Genomic DNA, 25,815 nt, shown 5'->3' with positions numbered 1-25,815 from the left:
TGTTGATTTTGTACTCTGCAGTTTTCCTGAATTCATTCATTCTAATAGGTTTTTTGTTGTTGTTGTGGAATCTTTAGAGTCTTTACTCTAAAGATAAGATACTCTATAAGATCATGTCTGTCATCTTCAAACATATAATTTTACTAACTCATTTCCAAGTTAGATTTATTTTATTTCATTTCCTTGCTGATTGCTCTGGCTAGGGCTTTCAGTATTATGTTGAATGGAAGTGGTAAGAATGGGCATCTTTGTCTTAATTCTGACCTTAGAGGAAAAGCTTTCCATCTTTTCACCATCGAGTTTGATGCTGGTTACAAGTTTTTTTGTTTGTTTTTGTTTTTTGTTTGTTTTTGTTGTTGTCGTTGTTGGTTTTTTCTTGCTCTGTTGCCCAGGCTGGAGTGCAATGGTGTGATCTCCGCTTACTGCAAACTCTACCTCCTGGGTTCAAGCAATTCTTCTGCCTCAGCCTCCCAAGTAGCTGGGATTACAGGTGCCTGCCACCATGCCTGGCTAATTTTTTGTATTTTTAGTAGAGACAGGGTTTCACCATGTTGTCCAGGCTGGTCTTGAACTCCTGACCTCAGGTGATCCACCTGCCTCGGCTTCCCAAAGTGCTGGGATTACAGCTGTTAGCCATCACGCCTAGCCAGCTATAGGTTTTTTATCTATCGCCTTTTTATTATTTTGAGATAGTTTACTTCTATTCATAGTTTTTCGAGTATTTTTAGCATAAAAGGATATTGAGTTTTGTCAGATGTTTTTTTCTGAGTCAGTTGAAATGATTATCTGTTGGTGGACACTTAGGTTGATTCCATATCTTTGCTAATGTTAACAGTGTGGCTATAAACATGGAGGTGCAAATAACCCTTTCATGTACTTATTTTGTTTCTTTTGCATAAATACTTAACAGTGGGATTGCTGGATCATATGGTAATTCTATTTTTACTTTTTGAGAAATCTTCATACTGTTTTTTATAATGGCTGTACTAATTTATATTCCCATCACAGCGAGTTCCCTTTTCTCTGCATTCTCATCAGCATCTGTTATTTGTCTTTTTAATAATTGCTATTCTAACTGGGTTAAGATGGTATCTTGTGGTTTTGATTTTCATTTTCCTGATGATTAGTGATGTTGAGCCTTCTTTGATATACCTGTTGGCCATCCATATGTCTTTTGAAAAAATGTTTATGTCTTTTGCCCACTTTTTAATGGGAATGTTTTGTTTAACCGTTGAGTTGTTTGAGCTACTTGTATATTCTGGTTTTTAGTTTCTTGTCAGATGAATAGTTTGCAAATATTGTCTACCATTCAAAAGGAAGGTTATTTCTTTACTCTGTTGGAATGTTTCTTTTGCTATGCAGAAATTTTTTTAGTTTAATTTAGTCCCATTTGTTATTTTTGTTTTTTTCGTATCTAGAATGTTTCTCCTATGTTTTCTTCTAGTAGTTTTATACTTTTGTTTCTTTCATTCAGGCCTTAAATCCATTTTGAGTTGATTTTTATATATGGGGAGAGGTAGTCATCTAGTTTCATCCTTTTGCAAATGGATGTTGAGTTTTTCCAGCACCATTTATTGAAGGAAGGTGTTCGTTCCCTAATGTATATTCTTTGCAACTTTGTTGAAAAGTCATTGGCTGTAAATTTGTGAATATATTTCTGAGTTGTCTGTTTTGTTGAGAATATTGGTCCATGTGTCTGTTTTTATATCAGTACCATATTGTTTGGTTTATATAACATAGCCTTGATATGTTTTGAAGTCAGATAGATGCCTCCAGCTTTATTCTTTTCGATCAGGATTGCTTTGGCTTTTCGGGCTCTCTTGGTTCCATGAGAATATTATAATTGTTTTTTCTATTTCTTTGAAAAATGAAGTTGATATTTTGATAGGTATTGCGTTGAATCTGTAGATCACTTTGACCAGCTTGATCATTGTAACGTAATTCCTCAGATCCATGAGTATGGACTGTTTGTTTCCTCTTCAGTTTTTTTCATCACTGTTTTGTAGTTTTCCTTATAGAGGTCTTCTACCTTATTGGTTAAATTTTTTCTAGTTTAATTTTGTAGCTACTATAAATAGGATTGCCGTCTTGATTTCTTTTTCAGCTAGTTCATTATTGATGTATAGAAATGGTACTCATTTTTGTATGTTGATTTTGTGTCCTTCAGCTTTACTGAGTTTACGTATAAGATCTAAGAGGTTTTTTGTGTTTTTTTGTTTTTGTTTTTGTTTTTTCTTTTTTTTTTTTTTTGAGACAGAGTCTTACTCTGTTGCCCAGGCTGGAGTGCAGTGGCGCAATCTTGGCTCACTGCAACCTCCACCTCCTGGGTTCAAGTGATTCTCCTGCCTCAGCCTTCCGAGTAGCTGGGACTACGGCCACCTGGCACCATGCCTGGCTAATTTTTGTATTTTTAGTAAAGACGGGGTTTCACCACATTGGCCAGGCTGGTCTCAAATTCCTGACCTCGTGATACATCTGCTTAGCCTCCCAAAGTGCTGGAATTACAGGCGTGAGCCACTATGCCCGGCAGATCTAAGAGTTTTTTGGTGGAGTTTTTAGCTTTTGCTAAATATAAGATCATGCCATCTGCAAAGAGGGACAATTTGACTGAATTTTTCCAGCTGGGATGCCTTTTATTTCCTTTTCTTACCTGATTGCTCTGGCTAGGACTTCCAATACTATGTTGAATAGGGCTGGCGAAAGTGGCGTCTTTGTCTTTTTCAGTTCTTAGTGGAAAGGCTTTCAGCTTTTTCACATTCAGTGTGATGTTAGCTGTGGATTTGTCATGTATGGCCTGTATCACATTGAGGTATGTTCCTTCTATACCTGGTTTGTTGAGTTTTTATCATGAAATGATGTTGAATTTTATTAAATGCTTTTTCTGTATTTATTGATAATGTTTTTTGTCCTTGACTCTGTTGATGTGATGTATCTCATTTATTGATTTGTATATGTTGAACCATGTATTAGTGCATTTTTTACACTGCTATAAAGAATATTCAAGACTGGGTAATTTATAAAGGAAAGAGGTTTAACCGATTCACAGTTCTGCATGGCTGGGGAGGCCTCAGGAAACTTAAAATTATGGTGGGAGGCAAAGGGAAAGCAAGAGCATTCTTCACATGGCAGCAGGAGAGAGAGGGAGCAGGGGAAACTGCCACTTACGAAACCATCAGATTGTGTGAGAACTCACTATCATGAGAACAATGTGGGGGGAAAACCATCCCTATGATCCAATCACCTCCCTCCCTCAACATGTGGGGATTATAGGTTCTTCCGTCTACACGTGTGGATTACAATTTGAGACAAGATTTAGATGGGGGACACGGAGCCAAACCATATTAAACCATCCTTGCATCCCTGGGATAAATCTTACTTATCATGGTATATTATCTTTTTGATGTGTGGTTGGATGTGGTTTTCTAGTATTTTGTTGAGGATTTTTGCATTTACCTGCATCAGGGATATTGGCCTGTGGCTTTCTTTTTTATGTTGCATTCTTGTCTGGCTTTGGTATAAGAATAGTGCAGGTATTGTAGAATGAGTTGGGGAGAATTCCCTTCTCTTCAATTTTATGGAAAAGTGTGAGGAGAATTTGTGTTGTAAGTTTGGTAGAATTTGACTTTAAAGTCATCTGGTCCTGGGCTTCTCTTTTTCGGGAGAGTTTTTATTACTGATTCAATCTCATTACTTGTTTTTGGTCTATTTGGGTTTTCTGTCTTCATGATCTAATCTTGGTAGGTTGTTATATGTTCAGGAATTTGCCCTTTTTCTCTAGGTTTTCTAGTTTTTTAGTGAATAGTTTATAATAGTCTCTGATCTTTTGTATTTCTGTAGTATCAGTTGCAATGTCTTTTTCATTTCCGATTTTTTTTTTTGGATCTTCTCTTTTTTTTTCTTACTTAGCAGTTTATCAATTTTTAAAATCTTTTCAAGATACCAACTTTTCATTTTGTTGATCTTTTGTATTTTTTTTAGTGTCTTTCATTTTGTTCTGCTTTGTATAAATATATATGTATGTATATGCATACTTTATAGCAGAAATATATATATATTTTAATAGTAAAGGAGGCCACGTCCCAGGGCTACACTCCTGCTCCAGCCCGACCCCCTGATCTTTATTATTTCCTCCTTTCTGCTAATTTTGGATTTGGTTTATTCTTGCTTTTCTAGTTCCTTGAGGTCCATTGTTAGATTTTTTGTTTGAAATCTTTCCACTCTTTGGATGCAGATGTTTATTGCTATAAACATCTCTCTTAACCCTGCTTTTGCTGTGTCTCATAGGTTTTGGCATGTTGTGTTTCCATTTTCATTTGTTTCAAGAATTTTTTAAAATTTCCTTCTTAATTTATTCATTGGCCCAATGGACATTCAGGAGTATTCTATGTAATTCCCATTTATTTAGACAGTTTTCTAAGTTCCTCTTGGTATTGATTTCTAGTTTGAGGATTCTACTGTGGTCTAAGAAGATATTTGATATAGTTTTGAGTTTATTTTTTTTTTTTTTTCTTTTTTGAGATAGGGTCTATCTCTGTTTGCCAGGCTGGAGTGAAGTGGCACAATCATAGCTCATTGCAGCCTTTACCTCCCTCGCTCAAGTGATCCTCCCACTTCAGCCTCCCAGAGTTTTAAAATTTTTTGAGAGTTGTTTCATGGCCTATCATATGGTCTGCACTGGAGAATGTTTCATGTGCTGACAAGAATGTATTTCCATAGCTGTTAGATAAAATTTTTCTGTAAATGTCTGTTAGGTTCATTTCATCTAGAGTGCAGTTTAAATCCAGTGTTTGTTAATTTTTTTGTCTCAATGGTCTGTTGCTGATAGTGGGGTGCTGAAGTTCCCAACTATTATTTTATTTTATTATTATTAGATACAGGTCTCACTCTGTCACCCAGGCTAGAGTGCAGTGGTGTGATACCGGCTCACTGCAACCTCCACCTCCGGGGTTGAAGCGATTCTCATGCCTCAGCCACCTGACCCTAACCCTAACCCTAACCCTAACCCTAACCCTAACCCTAACCCTAACCCTAACTGGGATTACAGGTGTGTGCCACCACACCCAGCTAAGTTTTGTATTTTTAATAGAGACAGGGTTTCACCATGTTGGCCAGGCTGATCTCGTTGAACTCCTGGCCTCAAGTGATCTGCCTACCTCAGCCTCTCAAAATACTGGGATTACAGGCATGAGCCACCATGCCTTGCCCCAACTTTTATTGTATTGGAGTCTACTTCTTTTTTTAGGTCTAATAATATCTTTATATATTTGGGTGCTCTGGTGTTAGGTGCATATATATTTAGAATTGTTATATCCTCCTGCTGAATTCATCTCTTTATCATTATACAATGATTTTCTTTGTCTCTTTTTACTGCTTTTGACTTAAAAGTCTGCTTTATTTGATGTAGGTATTGCCACTTCTCACTTTTTGTTCTGTTTGCATGAAATTCCTTTTTCCATCTCTTTACTTTTAGTCTGTGTGCCTTTCAAGGTGAGTTTTTGTAGGTAGCATATAGTTTGGTCATGTTTTCAAATCCATTCATCCAGTCTGTATCTTTTAAGTGGAAAAGGTGATTATTGATATTATTGTGTGTGTGTGTGTGTGTATATATATATATGTATATATATATGTATATTTAAATATAGATAGATATGTGAGGTCATAATCCTGTCCTTTTATTAATTGTTTTCTGGTTGTTTTGTATATTCTTTGCTGTTTTCTTTCTCTTGCTAGCATTGTAAGTTGGTGATTTTCTGTAGTGGTAACATTTGAATCCCTTCTCTTCTCATTTACGTGTTTGCTCTACCAGAGAGTTTTATACTTTTGTGTTTTCATGATGGTAGACGTAGTCCTTTTGCTTCCAACACCCTTAAGCATTTTTTGTACGGCTGATGTAATTGTGATGAATGATCTCAGTTTTTGCTCTCTGGGAAAGACTTTCTCCTTCCTTTATGAAGGATAACTTTGCTGGGTGTAGTGTTCTTGACAGGCAAGTTTCTTTTGTTTTGGTTTGGTTTGGTTTTTTCCTCAGCTGCTCGAATATATCGTTTCATTCTCTCCTGTCCTGTGAGGTTTTTGCTGAGAAATTCACTGTTAGTTGATGGAGGTTTTCTTTAAGTGACTACATTCTTTTCTTTTGCTGTTTTTAGAATTCTGTCCTTATTTCAACAGTTTGATTATAATGTGCCATGAAGACCTTTTGAGTTGTATCTCTTTGAGGATATGTGAGCTTCCTGTTTCTGTATGGTTAAATCTCTTGCTACACGTGGGAAATTTTCAGCTATTATTTTGTTAAATAGTTCTTTTTCTGCTCCTTTGATCTTCTTTTTGCCGTCTGTAACAACAAAAATTCAAATAGATCACTTTATGGTGTCCCATATGTCATGTAGGCTTTGTTCATTCTTATTTATTCTTGTTTTGTTTTCTGAGTTATTTCAAAAATCTGAAATTCATTCTTCTGCTTGATATCATCCATTGTTGAAACACTGGAATGTATTTCTTATTCCATTTAGTGAATTCTTCTGTTCGAGGATTTCTGTTTGGTTTCTTTTTTATGATATCTATCTCTTTGGTGAATTTTTCATTCGTATCTTGAACTGTTTTTCTGATTTCTTTGTATTTTTGTGTTCTCTATCTCACTGAGTGTCTTCAGTATTATTTTGAATCCTGTTTCTGGCATTTCATAAATTTCTTTTTTATTAGAATCTGTTGCTGGAGAATTATTGTGTTCCTATGGAGATGTCATAATTTCTTGCTTTTTCGCGTTACTTGTATACTTACAAGTTGATGTCTGTACCTCTGGTGTAACAGTTACTTCTTCCAGTGTTTTAGATTGGCTTTCAGAGGGGGTAGACTTTTTCCTGAAGATCTATCCGTGGTGTTGGTTGGGTAGGGCACTTTGTCTTTGATTCTGGGTGTGTGCAGTAGTGTATTTTTCATATGACTGTTTTAGCCATCTATAGCATTAGTAGTGTCTGTGATTTCCTCAGTGATTTAGGGTGCAGTTGTTAGCAGAGGCTGAGGTGAAGTATTCCTGGGCAGTGGGATGCCAGGTAGGCCAGTCCTTGGGCACCAGTGGTGGTGGCAGCAGGCTGTGTGCCTGTCCTTCGGTCCCAGGGTACACAGGCATGGTGTTAACAGGTTTAATTGGGTTAATTCTTAGGCCTCCATGTGGCTTGCTCAGGTGCTGGTGGTTGCAGTGGATGACCAGGTGAGTGGGTAGGTCCTTTGGTCCCTGGGCAGTGTGTGTGGTATGGGCTATGGCAGTAGTTGTGGTGGTAGCATCATGCTGGGTGGGCTGACTCTCAGGCTTCCCTATAGCAGTGCATATGTGTGAGTGGCAGACAGGGTGGGGCAATCTCTATGCTCCAGTCTCTATGCTTGGGCACTTGGGGGTGTGTGGTGCCAGGCCAGGTGGGCCTGTCTTCAGACCCCCTGGTAGAGTGCTCAGGTAGCAGCAATAGGTAGAGAGAGGCTATCCTCAGTACATGTGCATGTCCACTATGGCCCTGCTGCTGGAGGGGATAGGGTTGTGTCGGTAGCCTCACACCAGAGGCTGGGGTGGGGCAGGTATGGTGTGCTTTGCTCCAAGCAGTGTCAGAAACATTGACACTGGCATGCTGGGAGATTCTGTCTCAGGACATGTTCAAGTGTGCTTCAGTCTTGCTGTTTGTGGAGGTGGGGTTGCTGTCAGTGGCAGCAACCCCAGCTGACAGGGTTTAGGCTCTCAGAAGTGTGGGCTTTGGCTCATTTTGCCCTTGTGATAGCCTCCCCAGTATGCCCTCCCCAGTGCATTGTACTTGCCTGTTTTCCACAGTGTAGGATTCTATATATGCTTTAATACCAGGGACTCTGCCACTCTGCTGGGTCCAAGTAGCATTGCATCACTGTAGCCCCCCAGGTAGATGCAGGGAATGTTAGTAGGGCTTTACTAATGTGGAAATGCAGGGACTCTTGTGCTCAAGGCCAGGATGCAGCCTGATAAGAGCTGGACTGAAAATGGCACAATGCTATAGCTGTTTAGGTCTCATGCAGGTGGTAGAGGACTCAGTGTGAGCTCTCTGGAGCAGTGTCATCACGTGGTCTTTAAGAAGTTCTCTGTGCTAGTCTCTGGACCCCCTCTCTGTAAGCTAGGGGTTGCAGGAGTCCATGGTGGGAATGTGGGCTGCTGGGTATCTCTCAGCTTTCCCCCACACTGGAGATCTGCTCTGTGCTCCAAGTTGATAAAGGCCAAGCAGACAACCTTGCTTCCCTCTCTTTCCTTGCTTTAGCTGTTCCCTGTCACTTCTCTGCTAAATTCCAGTGTTGTGTCTTAGATGTTCTGTTGAAAGTGTGACTACTCCCTATTTGGGTTTTTCTTTGCGAAGGAGGCAAGGGCTGATGTCTCTAGTCAGCCATCTTGAAGCCCTCCTCTATTTTTGCTTTTGTTGCCTGTGCTTTTCAGGTCTTATCCAAAAAATTCCTTGCTCAGACCAATATAAGGGAATCATTTCCTTTATGTTTTCTTCCAGTAGTTTCATAGTTTTGGGTCTTACATTTAAGTCTTTTAATCTTTTTTTTTTTTTTAATTGAGACAGTCTCACCCTGTCCTTCATTCTTAAGTGCAGTGGTGTCTCAGCTCACTTCAGCCTCCACCTCCTGGATTCAAGTGATTCTCCTGCCTCAGCCTCCCGAGTAGCTGAGATTACAGGTGTGTGCCACCATGCCCAGCTCTTTTTTTTTTTTTTTTTTTTTTTTAGTAGAGATGGGGTTTTGCCATGTTGGCCAGGTTGGTCTTGAACTCCTGATCTCAAGTGATCTGCCCACCTCAGCCTCCCAAAGTGCTGGGATTACAGGCGTGAGCCACTGCACCCAGCCTCTTTAATCTATTTTGAAATGAGTTTTGGGTATAGTAAGATAAGGGTCTAATTTCATTCTTTTGCAAGTAGCTATCCAGGTTTCTCAGCACCATTTATTAGATTATGCTTTCTCCAATGTGTGCTCTTGGCACTTGTTTTGAAAATCAGTTGGCTGTAAAAGCATGGATTTATTTCTGGCCTATTTTGTTCCATTGTTTTATTTGCTTTTATTGCCAGTACCATGGTATTTTGGTTAATATAACTTTGTAGTATATTTTGAAGTCAGGTAGTGTAATTCCACTAACTGTTATTTTTGCTCAAGATTGCTTTGGCCATTTGAAGTCCTCTGTGGTTCAGTATGAATTTTAGGCTTGTGTTTTCCACTGCTGTGAGGCATATCATTGGTATTTTGGTAGGGATTGCATTGGATCTGTAGATCACTTTGGGTCATATGGACAATTTAACAGTATTAATTTTTCCAATCTATAAACATGGGCTATCTTTCTATGTATTTGTGTTTTCTTCATTTCATTACTGTTTTATAGTTTTCATTGTAGGGATCTTTTACTTCTTTAAGTAAATTTTTTATTCCTTGGTATTTTTATAGCTATTAATAAATGGGATTGTTTTGATTTCTTTTTTCAGCTAATGCACTATTAGTGTATAGAGACATTACTGGTTTTTGTATGTTGATTTTGTATTCTACAACTTCACTGAATTATTTTGTTCTACCACTTTTTTGGTGGTATCTTTAGGGTTTCTATATGTAAGATTGTATTACCTGCAAATAGGGCTAATTTGACTTCTCCTGTCCAATTAATTTGGATACTTTTTATTCTTTTTTTGTTTTTTCTTGCCTAATTGCTCTGGCCAGGATTTCCAGTACTGTGTTGAATAAAAGTGGTGAAAAATGGTATCCTTGTCTTATTCTAGATTAGAAAGAAAGATTTCAGCTTTTCCTTTTTCAGTAGTGTTAGCTGTGGGTTTGTCATATATGGCTTTTATTGTGTTGAGTTACATTCTTTCTGTTCTTAATTTGTTGAGAGTTGTTGTCAATAGATGTTGAGTTTTGTGAAATGTTTTTTCTGCCTCTACTGAAATGATCATGGGGTTTTGCCTTTTATTCTGTTAATGTGATATATCACATTTATTGATTTGTCTGTGTTGAACCATCATTGCGTTCCTGGGATCAGTCCTACTTGATCATGGTAAATTGTTGAATTTGGTTTGCTAGTATTTTGTTGAGGACTTTTGCATCTATGTTCATCAGGTATTTATTTTTGTGAATGTTGACGTCCAGTTGTTTGAATACTATTCGTTGCAAAGACTGTCTTTTCTCTGTTGTACTTCCTTTCCTCCTTTGTAAAAGATCAGTTGGCATATATTTGTGTGTGTCTATTTCTGGGCTCTCTATTCTGTTCTATTGATTGATTTGTTTATTATTTTGTTAATACCACACTTTCTTGACTACTTTAGCTTTATAGTAAGTCTTGAAGTCAGGTAGTGCTGGTCTTCCAACATTGTCTTTTCCACTATTAAGTTGCTAGTCTTGGTCTTTTGCCTCTCTATATCAACTTCAGAGCGAGTTTGTTGATATCCAGAAAATAAATTTCTGGGAATTTGATTGAGATTGTATTAAATCTGTATATCAAGTTGAGAAGAACTGACATATTAACAATATTGAGTCTTTGTATTCATTAACATGGAATATGTCTCCATTTATTTTTTCTTTTCTTTTCTTTTTCTTTCTTTTTTTTTTTTTTTTTTTTTTTTTTTTGAGACAGTTTCACTATGTCACCCAGGCTGGTGGTGCAGTCTCGGCTCACTGCAACCTCCATCTCCTGGGTTCAAGTGATTCTCCTGCCTCAGCCTCCTGAGTAGCTGGGACTACAGGTGCACACCACCATGCCTGGCTAATTTTTGTATTTTTAGTAGAGATGGGGTTTCACTATGTTGTCCAGGTTGGTCTTGAACTTTTGACCTCGTGATCTTCCTGCCTCAGCCTCCCAAAGTGTTGGGATTACAGGCATGAGCAACGGTTTCACCATGTTGGCAGGCTGGTCTCAAACTCCTGGCCTCAGGCGATTCATCTGCCTCGACCTCCCAAAGTGTTGGTATTACAGGCATGAGCCACCGTGCCCAGCCTTGTTTTTGTTTTTGAGATGGAGTCTCTGTTGCCTAGACGGGAGTGTAGTAGTGCAGTCTCAGCTCACTGCAACCTGTACCTCCTGGGTTCAAGCAGTTCTTCTGCCTCAGTCTCCTGAGTAGCTGGGACCACAGGTGTGTGCCACCACACCTGGCTAATTTTTGTATTTTTAGTAGAAATGGGTTTCACCATGTTGGCCAGGCTGGTCTTGAACTCCTGACTTTAAGTGATCTGCCCGCCTTGGCCTTTCAAAGTGTAGGGATTACAGGCATGAGCCACTGCGCCTGGCCTGCAAATGTTTTGTAATGACAAATTCTACTTTTTTATTGCTGGTATATAGAAAATTTATTGACTTTTGTGTATTAATCTTGGATCCTTAACCTTGCTATAGTTGCTTATTCTGGGAGGATTTTGGGGTCAATTCTTTCAAATTTTCTGCAAAGATGATCATGTTATCTATGAGTAAAGACAGTTTTATTTATTCCTTCCCATTCTCTTTACCTTTTATTTCTTTTTGTGGTCTTATCGAATTAGCTGGAACTTCCACTATTCTGTTGAAAAGCTGCTGTGAGTGGAGACATCCTTGCCTTTTTCCTGGTCTCAGCAGGAAAGCTTTGAAGCTGTAGGTTTCTCATAGATGTTCTTTATCACATTGAAAAAATTTCTTTCCATTCCTGAGAGTTTTTTTTTTTTAATCATGAATGAGTGTTGTTCTGTAGTTTGCTCAGTGTTTTTTGTTCATTTGTTTTGTTTTATGGAGGCGGAGTCTCACCCTTTGCCCAGGCTGGAGTGCAGTGGCGCAATCGCAGCTCACTGCAACCTCCACCTCCCAGGTTCAAGCGATTCTCCTCCCTCTGCCTCCCAAATAGCTGGGATTATAGGTGCCTGCCACCACACCCAGCTAGTTTTTGTATTTTTAGTAGAGATGGGGTTTTACCATGTTGGCCAGGCTGGTCTCGAACTCCTGACCTCAGGTGATCCACCAGCCTCATCCTCCCAAAGTGCTGGGATTACAGGCATGAGCCACAGCACCCGGCCTTGCTCAGCATTTTTATCTTGGTTGTTAGATTTATTAAGTGCTTTTTCTGCATTTGTTGAAATAATCACATGATTTTTCTCTAGCCTGTTGATGTGATGGATTATATTAATTGAGTTTTGAATGTTGAACCAGCCTTGCGTACCTGGGGTATATCGTATTTGGTTATGGTGTTTAATTTTTTTAATACATTGTTGGATTTGATTTGCTAATATTTTGTTGAGAGGTTTTATATCGATGTTCATAAGAGATGTTGATCTGTAGTTTTCTTTTTCTTTTTTTTTTTTTTTTTTTTTTTGAGATGGAGTCTCACTTTGTCACCTAGGCTGGAGTGCAGTGGCGCGATCTCGGCTCACTGCAAGCTCTGCCTCCCAGGTTCACGCCATTCTCCTGCCTCAGCCTCCTGAGTAGCTGGGACTACAGGCACCCGCTACCATGCCCGGCTAATTTTTTTGTATTTTTAGTAGAGACAGAGTTTCTCTGTGTTAGCCAGGATGGTCTCGATCTCCTGGTCTCGTGATCTGCCCACCTTAGCCTCCCAAAGTGCTGGGATTATAGGCGGGAGCCACAACGCCCAGCCTGTAGTTTTCTTTTCATGTAATACCCTTGTATGATTTTGGTATTAAGGGAATGCCGAACTCAAAATTAGGAAGTACTCCTTCTGCTTTTATCTTGTGGAAGGTTTTGTAAAGAATTGGTGTAATTTGTCCCTTCAATGTTTGGTAGACTTCACCTATGAACACATTTAGTCCTGGTTCTTTCTGTTTTGGATGATTATTAATTATTATTTCGGTTTCTTTAATATGTACAGGCCTAGGTTTAGGTCTTTGTTTTGGTTGATATGCTTGGAATGTTGAAAGCCGATAGTTTAATATCAATATTGTATTTTATTTTACTCCAAAAATACTTTGAATACTCTATATGTTATCTTAAATTTTATTTGTGTGTATTTTTATGAGATATTGATAAAAAATACAACTGTTTTCTTCCAGCCGAGTGTGTTAATTGTAACCTACAAGGAGCCTGCAAAATCATCTACTCAGTTTGGATCTTACAAGCAAGCTGAATGGAGGCCAGATAGTACCATGATAGCTGTATCAGTAAGTAGATGTTTCCGCTAAATAGTGTTTTCTTATGAAACCGTTACATTGCATTTAAATTTGATTCTCTTATATGACTTTCTTTCAGTCTTTTACACTCATAAGCATTTATTTTGTTCTGATAGGAATTGCTTTACTGATTATTCTGTGTGGATTACTCCTACTATAGCTTCTCTTTTGACTCTGCTACTTCCTTCCATCCCTAAACATAGCACCTATATCCTTTTCTGTTTGTTGTTCTCACTTTACTGTTTTGTCCTTGAAGTCTTATCTAGTTTTTGAAAACATATTCACATGGTATTCTTGAATTTATATTTAAAGTCCTCCCTTCCATTCCAAAAGATATCCCACAAAATAATAAGCTTTATATGCATATGTAATACTAAAATTTTCATATCCATTTGGATCTGTTTCTCCTTTTTTCTTCTGTTCTATTAAACATGCCTAGATATGTTTAATTTTACCTTTTCAGTTCATGTTTTATCACTGTCTAAGGCTGTCATTATGACTTAATTTGCATTAGCAGTAATATATGTGGTTAATTAACCTTATTGAGCACCTCCTATCTGATGAGTACAATTGTAATCAGTTTACATGGATCATCCCATTTAATCTTTCGATAAGTGCTTTGAAGTAGATATTATTATCCCTCATAATTGATGTGTAAGTTGAGGATCTGAAAAATTGTCTTATCCAAGGTTACATGGGTAGTGTATATTAGAGAGAGAAGGTATAAACTTAGCTACTCAGCTTCCATTTACTGTATCTTTATAACTAACTTATCTCTTTGCGTTGGTTGTTGGTCGCTTTCTAGTCCGTACTATATATAACACTGACTAGGTTAATAATCTGAAACGTGCCATATGATCAAAAATACTGAGTAGTTCTACACTTCCTATAGCAGGAGTTTGCAGATGACTGACCATGTACCAAATATGCTCTGGTGCCTGTTTGTACACAGACCATAATGTAAGAATAGTTTTTACATATTTAAATAATCAAAACAAGTTGAAGAAGAATATTTGCTATAGTTGAAAATTATGTGATACTTAAATTTCGGTGTCTATAAGTAGAATGTTACTGGGGCACGAAAATCCTCACTGATTTATGTATTGTCTGTAACTTCTTTCAAGCTACAATAGCAGATTGAGTTGAAGTTCTTACAGCAAGCATATGTGGTGCTCTCATTGCTTTGCTCCTCTGTTCAGTGTACTGTATAGTAACACAGTTATAACTTCATAACTTTTCAAGTGTACACATATTGCCATTCTGTGACATTTTATATTATTTTTATTCTAGTACATAATCATGTCAAAAGAACCAGAGAAGAGAAAAAGACTTCGTTTTGTTTTTAAAGCACACTGGAGTGTGGTTTATTTTATTATTGAATTTGATGGCAAAATATTGCATTTATTACTCAGTGGCACTATAGCTATGCCAAAAGAATATAAGCTGACATTACTAGACTAAGCACTTATTGGAATATACTGAAGGTAAAGTTAGAAGACTTAAAAATTTAGCACAGAATAGCTCACCACAGGAGAATTCCTTCACAAAGTATGAAAATGAAAGTGCAGTAAAAGTAAGTTTGCTTGGTTTTTGATGAACTGACAGATGTTATAATACTGCTCAGTTGTTAATTTCAGTGGTCCATGTGAAGTATGAATTGACTGAGAATTACTGTGAATGACCTGTGGAACAATTCCAGATGAAAAAAATTCTCAAAGGAGTTGAGAAAATACTAATTCAGTACAACCCGAAGTAGAATTTAAGAAGTTGTATTACTTGATAGTAGTAAAAATCCACATGGAGCAGCAAAAGACTTACTTGGACAGATTTACACTAAGTTTGTGAAAATATGAGTCTTTTAAAACCTATGGTTTTTGTAAGTTTTTTTTTCAGAGATGGGAGTGGGAATAACTTGACTTGCCCTGCTCAGCACACAGCTGTTATGGCTTGGGTAGTGATAAAGGTTTATTGGAAAATTTTTTTTTTTTTTTACGGAGACTGACTTTTTGTTTTCTTTACTTGAAGGACCACCCTCTACCACTTAACAGGCACTGAATAACTTTGGAAAATAGCTTTTGCTGTATTAGAAAATGTTTTCAAATATGAAATATGTAAAATCTCATTAAGGACTGACATTAATAGATAAAAATTTGCACTCAATTTTGATGATAGGGAAAAGTACTTTAAACTCCAATTTACCAAAAAGGTTATTTCCACAAAAAGAATCTGATTCTCATTAGTGGATACGTATTACCAAAAAAAGTTGTACTCAGTTCTCATTACTATTATATTTAGAATTTTGTAACTATAAAACTTATAAGAATTTGCATTCTATTAATCATGATGTTTTATTTTTCTTTATTTCTTATGCTTTGACATAAGGGCCTGCTATCCCTGGACAGCCCACTTCCTGCCAGGGATGGCCAGTTCCTAGAGGACTCACCTACAAGTACACCTTCGTATGCAAACTAATCAATCCAAAGCATATAGCCCCAACCACCTCCTTTATTGACCTGTGCCACTCTGGGCTGATAATCCTCTGCCCTAATTATCTCAGGGCTAGGTACTATATAACTAGAGACAACTGATGTATTCAGCCTGGCGAATACAAAGCCTCCTTGCCATGCCTCAACCATTCCTTCCCATGGAAATCACAATAAAGGATCTTACTCATGTTTTCCCCTCACATCCACTGTCTCCTGACTGACCCTGGTAGTTTGCAGTATGTTCCTCGGTGGTGCATGTCATGTCCTCTCCTCTTTGGAACCGTGAGTAATAAACTGTCTTTTCATTGGCAGTCATCTCCTGATCTGTTCACCTCAGTATACCTGAATAATAATAAAATCCACATTTTAAAATATTTTCTTGTTATGTAAGTAAACAAGATAAACCTACATAATATTTTTGATTTTCCCTCTTGACTTGTAAAGTCTAAAATATTTATTATCTGGCCTTTTACAGAAAAGGTTTGCAGATCCTTATTCTACACAACCAAGTCCAGGCTTCTTAGCCTTTCATTTAAGGCACTTTAATCTCTAAAACCCTACTTCATTACTTCTCTGGTGTTATTTTTTCGTTCTTTGTCTACATAGACTTTCATTTAGCTAAACTGGTTTTTTTCCATTATTCCTTAGAAATTTCAAAGAAAAATGACAAAATTTGCCAACTCATTGTTGGATAAATGAGCATGAGTAGTTGAGATTTCTCTGATTTCAAGCCTAGATGATTAGATAGGTAGGTGTTCATGGCAATTAGTAAAAAATGTAAGAAGAGCAAGTGTTCATGAAAGAAGATGGGATTTTCTGGATTTGGTTCTATAGAGTTTTGTTATGTTACATTATTAACTTTTTACAATTGTGGTAAACTATACATAGCATAAATATATATAGCATTTTAACTATTTTAAGTGTACAATTTAGTATCATTAGTAACATTAATGGTGTTATGCAGCCATTACCACTATCTGTTTTTTTGAATGTCACCCCAGACAGAAACTTGTTTATCATTAAGCATAACTTTGCATTCTCAATTTCTCCAGCTCCTGGTAACCTCTAATCAACTTTTTGTATCTATGAATTTGCTTATCTAGGTATTTCATGTAAGTGGAATCATACAGTATTTATCCTTTTATCTTTGGCTTGTTTCACTTAGCATAATGTTGTTAAGGTTCATCCATAATTGTGTTATGTATCAGAACTTCATTCCTTTTTATAACTGAGTAATATTGCATTGTCTGTATATGCTACATTTTCTTTATCTTTTGGTAGACATTTTGGTTGTTTCCAACTTTTGCCTATTATGAATAGTGCGTCGTTGAACATTGGCATACAAGTAGCTGTTGGAGTTCCTGCTTTTGATTCTTTTGGGTATATACCGAGATATGGAATTGGTGGATCAAAATCCATAAAGGCTGCATCATTTTACATTTCTTTGGCAGTGTAGGAGAGTTCCAGTTTCTCCTTAGCAGCTTAAATGCTTTATTTTCGTTTTGTTTAATAGCCATCCTAAAGGGGTGAAGTGGTATCTTCTTGTAGTTTTGATTTATGTTTTCCTAAAGACTAATGATGTTGATTATCTTTTCATGTGTTTGTTGGCCATTCGTATGTCTATGAAGAAATGCCTATTCAAATTCTTTGCCCGTTTTTGGCTGGGTGCAGGGCCTCACGCCTGTAATCCCAGCCCTCTGGGAGGCCAAGGCGGGTGGATCACGAGGTCAGAACATCAAGACCATCCTGGCTAACAGTGAAACCCTGTGTCTGCTAAAAAATACATAAAATTAGCCAGGCGTGGTGGCAGGCGCCTGTAGTCCCGGGAGAATGAGGCAGGAGAATGGCGTGAACCTGAGAAGCGGAGCTTGCAGGTGAGCTGAGATCGTGCCACTGCACTCCAGCCTGGGCGACAGAGCGAGACTCCGTCTCAAAAAAAAAAAGAAAATTCTTTGTCCATTTTTTAATTGGGCTGCCTGTTTGTATGTTGCTGAGTTGTTTATTCTTATATGAATCCCTTATTGGCTGTATGACTTGACAATATTTTCTCTCAGTCTGTGGGTTTTCTTTTCATTCTCTAAGTCCTTTGATGTATAAAAGTTAATTTTGGTGAAGTACAGTTTATCTATTTATTTATTTTTGAAACACGGTCTTACTCTGTCACCCAGGCTGGAGTGCCAGTGGTGCAACCTCAGCTCACTACAGCCTCTGCCTCCAGGGCTCAAGTGAGCAGCAGGGGCTATAGCTGCACGCCACCACACCTGGCTAATTTTTGTATTTTTTGTAGAGATAGAGTTTCACCATGTTGCCCAGGCTGGTCTTGAACTCCTTAGCTCAAATGATATGCCCACCTCGGCCTCCCAAAGTGTTTGGATTATAGGCGTGAGCCACTACGCCCAGCCTAGTTTATCTCTATTTTCTTTTATTGCCTATGCTTTGGGTATCATATATAACAAATCATTGCCAAATGCCATGATTTTCCTCTTCTTTTTTTTCTTTTAAGAGTTTTATTACTTTATGTTTAAGTCTTTGCTTCCTTCTAAGTTAATTTTTGTAGATGGTGTAAAGTGTAAGATTCCAACTTCATTTTTTGTGTGTGGATATATAGTTGTCCCAGTACAATATGTTAAAGAACTATCCTTTTCCCATTGAATGGTCTTGGTATGCTTGTTGAAAATCAATTGGCCATTGGTATTTGGGGTTATTTCTGGATGCTCCATTCTATTTCATTGTTCTATATGTCTGTCCTTATTCCAGTACCACAGTTTTTAAATTTCTGTGGCTTTGTAGTAACTTTTGAAATAAAGAAGTGGAATCCTCCAATTTATTGTTGTATTTCAGGATGTAAGTCATGTCAACCCATTATCAACCCATTGTAACTTAAAAATACCATAAGTCAAAAATTTAACAGCCCCAAACATCCATCATAATGTCGTAAGCTGAACCATCATAAGTTCAGTACCATCTATAGTTTTGACTATTCTGAGCCAGTCCCTAAGATGCTGTATGACTTTTTTGAATTGGTTTTTCTATTTCTGTAAAAAATACCATTGGGAATTTGGTAGAGACTGTGTTGAGTCTGTAGTTCTCTTTGGGAAGCATTAATTTAAGTCTTCCAATCCATGAACATGTAATGTCTTATCAGTTATTTAGACCTTTAATTTCTGTAAGTAGTGTTTTCCAGTGTTCAGTATGCAAGTCTTTGTCCTGCTTCATTAAATTTATTCTTAAGTTTTAAATTTCTTTTTGATGCTATTGCAAATGTAATTGTTTTTAAGTTTCCTTTTCAGTTATTCATTCCAAGTGTGTAGACATATCTCTGATTTTTTTTTCCAACTTTTAAGTTCAGGATATATGTGCAGGATGTGCAGGTTTATTACATATGTAAATGTGTGGTTGGTGGTTTGCTTGCACAGATTATCCCATCACCTAGATATTAAGCCCAGCATCCACTAGCTATTCTTCCTGATGTGCTCCATCGTCCTGCACCCCGCTCCCCCCGTCCTCCAACAGGCCTCAGTGTCTGTTGTTTCCCCTGTGTCCATATGTTCTCATCATTCAGCTCCCACTTATAAGTAAGAACATGTGGTATTTGATTTTCTGTTCCTGTGTTAGTTTGCTGAGGATAATGGTTTCCAGCTCCAACCATGTCCCTGCAAAGGACATGATCTTGTTCCTTTTTATGGCTGCATAGTATTCCATGGTGTATATGTACCACATTTCTTTTATTCAGTCTATCATCGATGGGCATTCAGGTTGATTCCATGTCTTTGCTATTGTGAATAGTGCTGCAGTGAGCATACGCATGCATGAATGTTTGTAACAGAATGATTTATATTTTGGGGGTTATACCCAGTAATGACATTGTTGGGTCAAATGATATTTCTGCCTCTAGGTCTTTGAGGAATTGCCTACTGTCTTCCATAATGGTTGAACTAATTTCTACTCCCACCAACAGTGTGAAAGCATTCCTTTTTCTCCACAACCTAACCAGCATCTGTTGTTTTTTTGACTTTTTAGTGATAGCCATTCTGGCTTGTGTGAGATGGTATCTCATTGTGGTTTTGATTGGAATTTCTCTAATAATCAGTGATGTTGAGCTTTTTAAAATATATTCATAGGCCACATTTATGTCTTCTTTTGGGAAGTGTCTGTTCATGTCCTTTGCCCACTTCTTAATGGGATTTTTTTTTCTTGTAAGTTATTAAGTTCATTGTAGATGCTGGATGTTAGACCTTTGTCAGATTAATAAATTCCAAACATTTGCTCCCATTGTGTAGGTTATCTGTTCACTCCAATGATAGTTTCTGTTGCTGTGCAGAAGCTCTTTAGTTTGATTAGATCCCATTTGTCAATTTTTGCTTTTGTTGCAATTGCTTTTGTCATCCTTGTCGTGAAATCTTTGCCTGTGCCTATGTCCCAAATGGTATTGCCTAGATTTTCTTCCTGGGTTTTACATTTAAATCTTTAATCAATCTTGAGTTGATTTTTCTATAGGGTGTAAGGAAGGGGTCCAGTTTCAGTTTTCTGCATATAGCTAGCCAGTACTCCCAGCACCATATATTACATGAGGAATCCTTTCCCCATTGCTTGTTTTTGTCAGGTTTGTGAAGATCGGATGGTGTAGGTGTGCATTCTTGTTTCTGGGTTCTCTATTCTGTTACATTGGTCTATGTGTCTATTCTTGTGCCAGTACCATGCTGTTTTGGTTACTGTAAACCTGAATTACAGTTTTAAGTCAGGCAGCGTGATGCCTCTGGCCTTGTTCTTTTTGCTTTGATTGCCTTGGCTATTTGGACTTGTTGTTGATTCTGTGTGAATTTTAAAATAATTTTTTTCTAATTCTGTGAAGAACATCAGTGGTAGTTTAATGGGAATAGCATTGAGTCTATAAATTACTTTGGGCAGTATAACCATTTTCACAATATTGAGTCTTCCTATCCATGAACATGGAATGTTTTTCCATTTGTTCATCTCTCATTTGTGTGAACATTGGTTTGTAGTTCCCTTTGAAGAGGTTCTTCACCTCATTAGCTGTATTGCTAGGCATTTTTATTCATTTGCGACAATTGTGAATGGGAGTTCGTTCATGATTTGGCTGTCTGCTTGCCTGTTGATGTATAAGAATGCTAATGGTTTTTGCACGTTAATTTTCTATCCTCAGACTTTGCTGAAGTTGCTTATCAGCTTACAAAGCTTTTGGGCTGAGGCAATGGGGTTTTCTAGATACAGGATCATGTCATCTGCAAACAAAGATAGTTTGATTTTGTCTCTTCCTATTTGAATACCCTTTATTTGTTTCTCTTGCCTGATTGCCCTGGCCAGAACTGCCAATACTATGTTGAATAGGACTGGTGAGAGAGGGCATCCTTGTCATGTGCCTTTTTTCAAGGGGAATGCTTCCAGCTTTTGTCCATTCATTATGATATTGGCTGTGGGTTTGTTGTATATGGCTCTTATTATTTTGAAGTATGTTCCTTCACTATCTGGTTTATTGAGAGTTTTTAACCTAAAGGGATGTTGAATTTTATCAAAGGCCTTTTCTGCATGTGTTGAGATATCATCATGTGGTTTTTGTGTTTAGTTCTGTTTATGTGGTGAATCACATTTATTGAATTGTGTATGTTGAACCAACCTTGCCTTCTGGGGATGAAGCCTACTTGGTCATAATGGATAAACTTTTTGTTGGGCTGCTGGGTATTTGCCAGTGTTTTGTTGAGAATTTTTGCATTGATGTTCATCAAGGATATTGGCCTGAAGTTTTCTTTTTTTTGTTTCGTCTCTGCCAGGTTTTGGTATCAGGATGATGCCAGCCTCATAGAGTGAGTTAAGGAGGAGTCTCTTCTTTTCTTTTTTTTTTTTTTGAGATGGAGTTGCCCAGACTGGAGGGCAGTGGTGCAGTGGCATGATCTCAGCTCACTGCAAGCTTCACCTCCCGGGTTCATGCTGTTCTCCTGCCTCAGCCTCCCGAGTAGCTGGGACTACAGGCGCCTGCCACCACACCTGGCTAATTTTTTGTATTTTTAGTAGAGATGGGGTTTTACCGTGTTAGCCAAGGTGGTCTCAATCTCCTGATCTCGTGATCCGCCCGCCTTGGCCTTCCAAAGTGCTGGGATTACAGGCGTGAGCCACCGTGCCCGGCCCCTTCTTTTTAATTGTTTTGGAATAGTTTCAGTAGAAATGATACCAGCTGTTCTTTGTACCTCTGGTAGAATTCAGTTGTGAATCTGTCTGTCCTGGGCTGCTTTTTTTGGGGTGTGGGAGGGGGCAGTTGCTAGGCTTTTTATTACTTCTCAATTTCAGGACTCATTATTGGTCTATTCAGAGATTCAGTTTCTTCCTGGTTCAGTCTTAGGGAGGGTGTATGTGTCCAGGAATGTAACCATTTCTTCCAGATTTTCTATTTAATGTGCATAGATGTGTTTATAGTATTCTCTGATGATTGTTTGTATTTCTTTGGGGTCAGGATGATATCCCCTTTATCATTTCTGATTGTGTTTATTTAAATCTTCTCTTTTCTTCTTTGTTAATCTAGCTAGCAGTCTATCTATTTTATTAATTTTTTCAAATAACCAGCTCTTGGATTCATTGATTGTTTGAATGGTTTTTCATGTCTCTACCTCCTTCAGTTCTGTTCTGATCTTGGTTATTTCTTGTCTTCTGCTGGCTTTTGGGTTTGTTCTTGTTTCTGTAGTTCTCTTCGTTGTGATTTAGGTTGTTAACTTGAGATCTTTGTAGCTTTTTGATGTGGGCATATAGTGCTATAAATTTCCCTCTTAACACTGCTTTGGCTGAATCCCAGAGATTCTGGTATATTGTCTCTTTGTTCTCATTAGTTTCAAATAACTTCTTGATTTCTGCCTTAATTTCATTATTTACTCAAGTCACTCAGGAGCAGGCTATTCAATTTCCATGTAGTTGTGCGGTTTTTAGTGAATTTCTTAATTATTTTGAGTGAATTTTTTTGAGTGTTGTGGTCTGAGAGACTGTTATCATTTCAGTTCTTTTGCATTTGCTGAAGAGTATTTTAATTCCAATTATGTGATCAGTTTTAGAGTAAGTGCCGCGAGATGATGAGAATAATTATTTTCTGTTGTTTTTGGGTGGAGAGTTCTATAGATATCTATCAGGTCCACTTGATCCTAGAGCTAAGTTCAGATCATGAATATCTTTGTTAATTTTCTTTCTTGGTGATTTGCCTAATATTGTCAGTGGTGTGTTAAAGTCTTGTCAGTGGTGTGTTAAAGTCTGCTACTATTATTATGTGGGAGTCTAAGTCTTTTTGAAGGTCTCTGAGAACTTGTTTTAGGAATCTGGGTGCTCCTATATTGTATGTGTATATATTGAGGATATTTAACTCTTGTTAAATTGAACCTTTTATCATTATGTAATGCCCTTTGCCTTTTTGATCTTTTTTCATTTAAAGTCTGTTTTGTGAGAAACTAGGATTGCAATCCCTGGTTCTTTCTGTTTTCCATTTGCTTGGTAAATTTTCTTCCATCCCTTTATTTTGGGATGTGTGTCTTTGCACATGATATGGGTCTCTTGAAGACAGCATACCGTTGGGTCTTGGTTGTTTATTTAGCTTGCCATTCTGTGTCTTTTAATTGGAGCATTTAGCCCATTTACATTTCAGGTTAGTATTGTTATGTGTGGATTTGATCCTGTCATCAAGATGCTAGTTGGTTATTTTGCAGACTTGTTTATGTGGTTGCTTAATAGTGTCACTGATCTGTTTACTTCAGTGTGTTTTTATAGTGGCTGGTAATGGTTTTTCCTTTCCATATTTAGTGCTTCCTTCAGGAGCTCTTGCAAGGCAGGTCTGATGGTTATGAATTCCCTCAGCATTTGCTTGTCTGAACAGGATCTTATTTCTCCTTTGCTTAAGAAGCTTAGCTTTACCAGATATGAAATTCTGGTTGGAAATTCTTTTCTTTAAGAATGTTTAATATTGTCCAGGCACGGTGGCTCATACCTGTAATCCCAGCACTTTGGGAGGCCAAGGCAGGCGGATCATGCAATCAATAGATCGAGACCATCCTGGCCAACATTGTGAAACCCCATCTCTACTGAAAATACAAAAATTAACCAACTGTGTTGGCACATGCCTGTAGTCCGAGCTACTCGTGAGGCTGAGGCATGGTAATCACTTGAACCCGGGAGGCAGAGGTTGCAGTGAGCTGAGATCGCACCACTACACTCCAGCCTGGCAACAGAGCGAGACTCTGTCAAAAAAAAAAAAAAAAGGATGTTTAATATTGGCCCCAATCTCTTCTGGCTTTTAGGGTTTCCACTGAGAGGTCCATTGTTAGTCTGATGGGCCCCCCCTTCGTAGGTGACCTGGTCTTTCTCTCTGGCTGCCCTTAACATTTTTCTTTCATTATGACCTTGCAGAATCTGATGATTATGTGTCTTGGGGTTGATCTTCTCAGGGAATATCTTATGAGGCTTCTCTGCATTTCCTGAATTTGAATGTTGGCCTGTCTTCCTAAGTTGGGGAAGTTCTCCTGGATGATATCCTGAAATATGTTTTCCAACTTGGTTCCATTCTCCCCGTCTCTTTCAGGTACCCCAATCAGTTTTAGGTTTAGTATATTTACATAATCCCACATTTCTCGGAGGTTTTGTTCATTTTCATTCTTTTTTCTCTATTATTGTCCACCTATCTTATTTCAGCAAGATCATCTTCAAGCTCTGAGAATCTTTTCTCCACTTGGTCTGTTCAGCTATTAATAATTGCGATTGCATTGTGAAGTTCTTGTAGTGTGTTTCTGAGCTGTAACAGGTCAGTTATGTTCCTCTCTAAACTGGCTCCTCCTAGTATTGTCAGTGGTGTGTTAAAGTCTCCCACTCTTATTGTTTGGGAGTCTGAGTCTCTTTGGAGGTCCCTAAGAACTTGCTTTGTGAATCTGGGTGCTCCTGTATTGGGAGCATATACATTTAGGACATTTAGCTCTTCTCGTTGAATTGAACCCTTTATCATTATGTAATGCCCTTTGTCTTTTTTGCTCTTGTAGTGTGTTTCTCAGCTCTAATAGGTTGGTTATGTTGCTCTCTAAACTGGCTCCTCTTCTTTCACATTGTCAGGGGTGTGTTAAAGTCTCCCACTATTTTTATGTGGGAATCTAAGTCTCTTTGAAGGTCTCTAAGAACTTGGCACCTCCTGTATTGTTTTGTCATGTTTCTTAGCTTCTTTGCATTGGGTTACAACATGCTCCTTTAGTTCAGCAAAGTTCATTGTTACCCACCTTCTGAAGCCTACTTCTGTCATTCAGCTTTGTCAGCCTCAGCCCAGTTCTGAGCCCTTGCTGGAGAGGTGCTTTGGTCAGTTGGAGGAGAATAGGCACTCTGGCTTTTTTAGTTTTCAGTGTTTTTGCATTGATTCTTTATTATCTTTGTGGGCTTATCTACCTTTGATCTTTGAGGTTGCTGACCTTTGAATGGGGTTTTTGTAGGGTCTTTTTTTATTGATGTTGTTGTTTTCTATTTGTTCTTCTTTTAACAGGCCGCTCTTCCATAGAGCTGCTGCCATTTGTGGTGGTCTACTCCAGACCCTAGTTGCCTCGGTTTTTCCTGTACCTGGAGGTATGACCAGGGAAAGCTGCAAAACAGCAAAGATGGCAGCCTCCTTCTTCCTTGGAAGCTCCTTCACAGGGGGGTACTGACCTGTTGCTTGCTCAAATGTGCCTGGAGGAGGTGGCTGGAGACCCCTGTTGGGAGATGTCACCCAGTCAGGAGGAACGGGATCAGGGACCTACTTGAAGCAGTCTGGCTGCAACAGGTGTGCTGTGTTGGGGATTCCTTCAGCCCCCAATCGGTATGGGCTCTCCAGGACCCACAGGCTGGACTGATTGAGAAGCCTGAACACCAATGTGGCAGCCTGCCCCACCTCCCGGGTACTCCATCCTGGGGGGAAATTAGAGCTCCGTCTAATTGGGGGTGGCTCAAGACCCCAGCTGGGAAGACCCACTACCCCATGAGGAGGAGTGGCTAGAAGTCTCACGTGAAGAAGCAGTCTGGCCACGATCTGGCAGTGTGGCTGTACTACACTGCAGGAACCTTTCTCATCCAGGCTGTATGGATATATGTGTTTTTTGTGTATTCATTTTATGTCCTACAACTTTTGCTAACTTTATTAGCTCTAATATTTTTTGTGTGCATTATTTATACACCTTGTCTGTGGTCTGATTTGGATGCCATTATC

The 25,815-nt window shown here is 38.3% G+C and overlaps 1 protein-coding gene across 6 annotated transcripts in view; it reads left to right on the top strand.

Moving 5' to 3' along the window:
* RIC1 (RIC1 homolog, RAB6A GEF complex partner 1) overlaps positions 1-25,815 on the top strand; it is a 153,489-nt gene that overhangs the window by 24,060 nt on the left and 103,614 nt on the right. For all 6 annotated transcript variants that reach the window (XM_074017525.1, XM_074017527.1, XM_015437202.3 and 3 more), the window contains exon 2: positions 13,009-13,116. Coding sequence is in view for 3 of the 6 variants with exons in the window: in XM_015437202.3 (XP_015292688.1) it covers positions 13,009-13,116 (108 nt within the window). In the remaining 3 variants the exon portion in view is untranslated. The remainder of the gene's footprint in view (positions 1-13,008; positions 13,117-25,815) is intronic.

Source organism: Macaca fascicularis, chromosome 15 (genome assembly GCF_037993035.2).
Source record: "Macaca fascicularis isolate 582-1 chromosome 15, T2T-MFA8v1.1".
Classification (NCBI taxonomy): Eukaryota; Metazoa; Chordata; class Mammalia; order Primates; family Cercopithecidae; genus Macaca; species Macaca fascicularis.
This window is presented reverse-complemented; position numbering and strand designations above follow the sequence as displayed.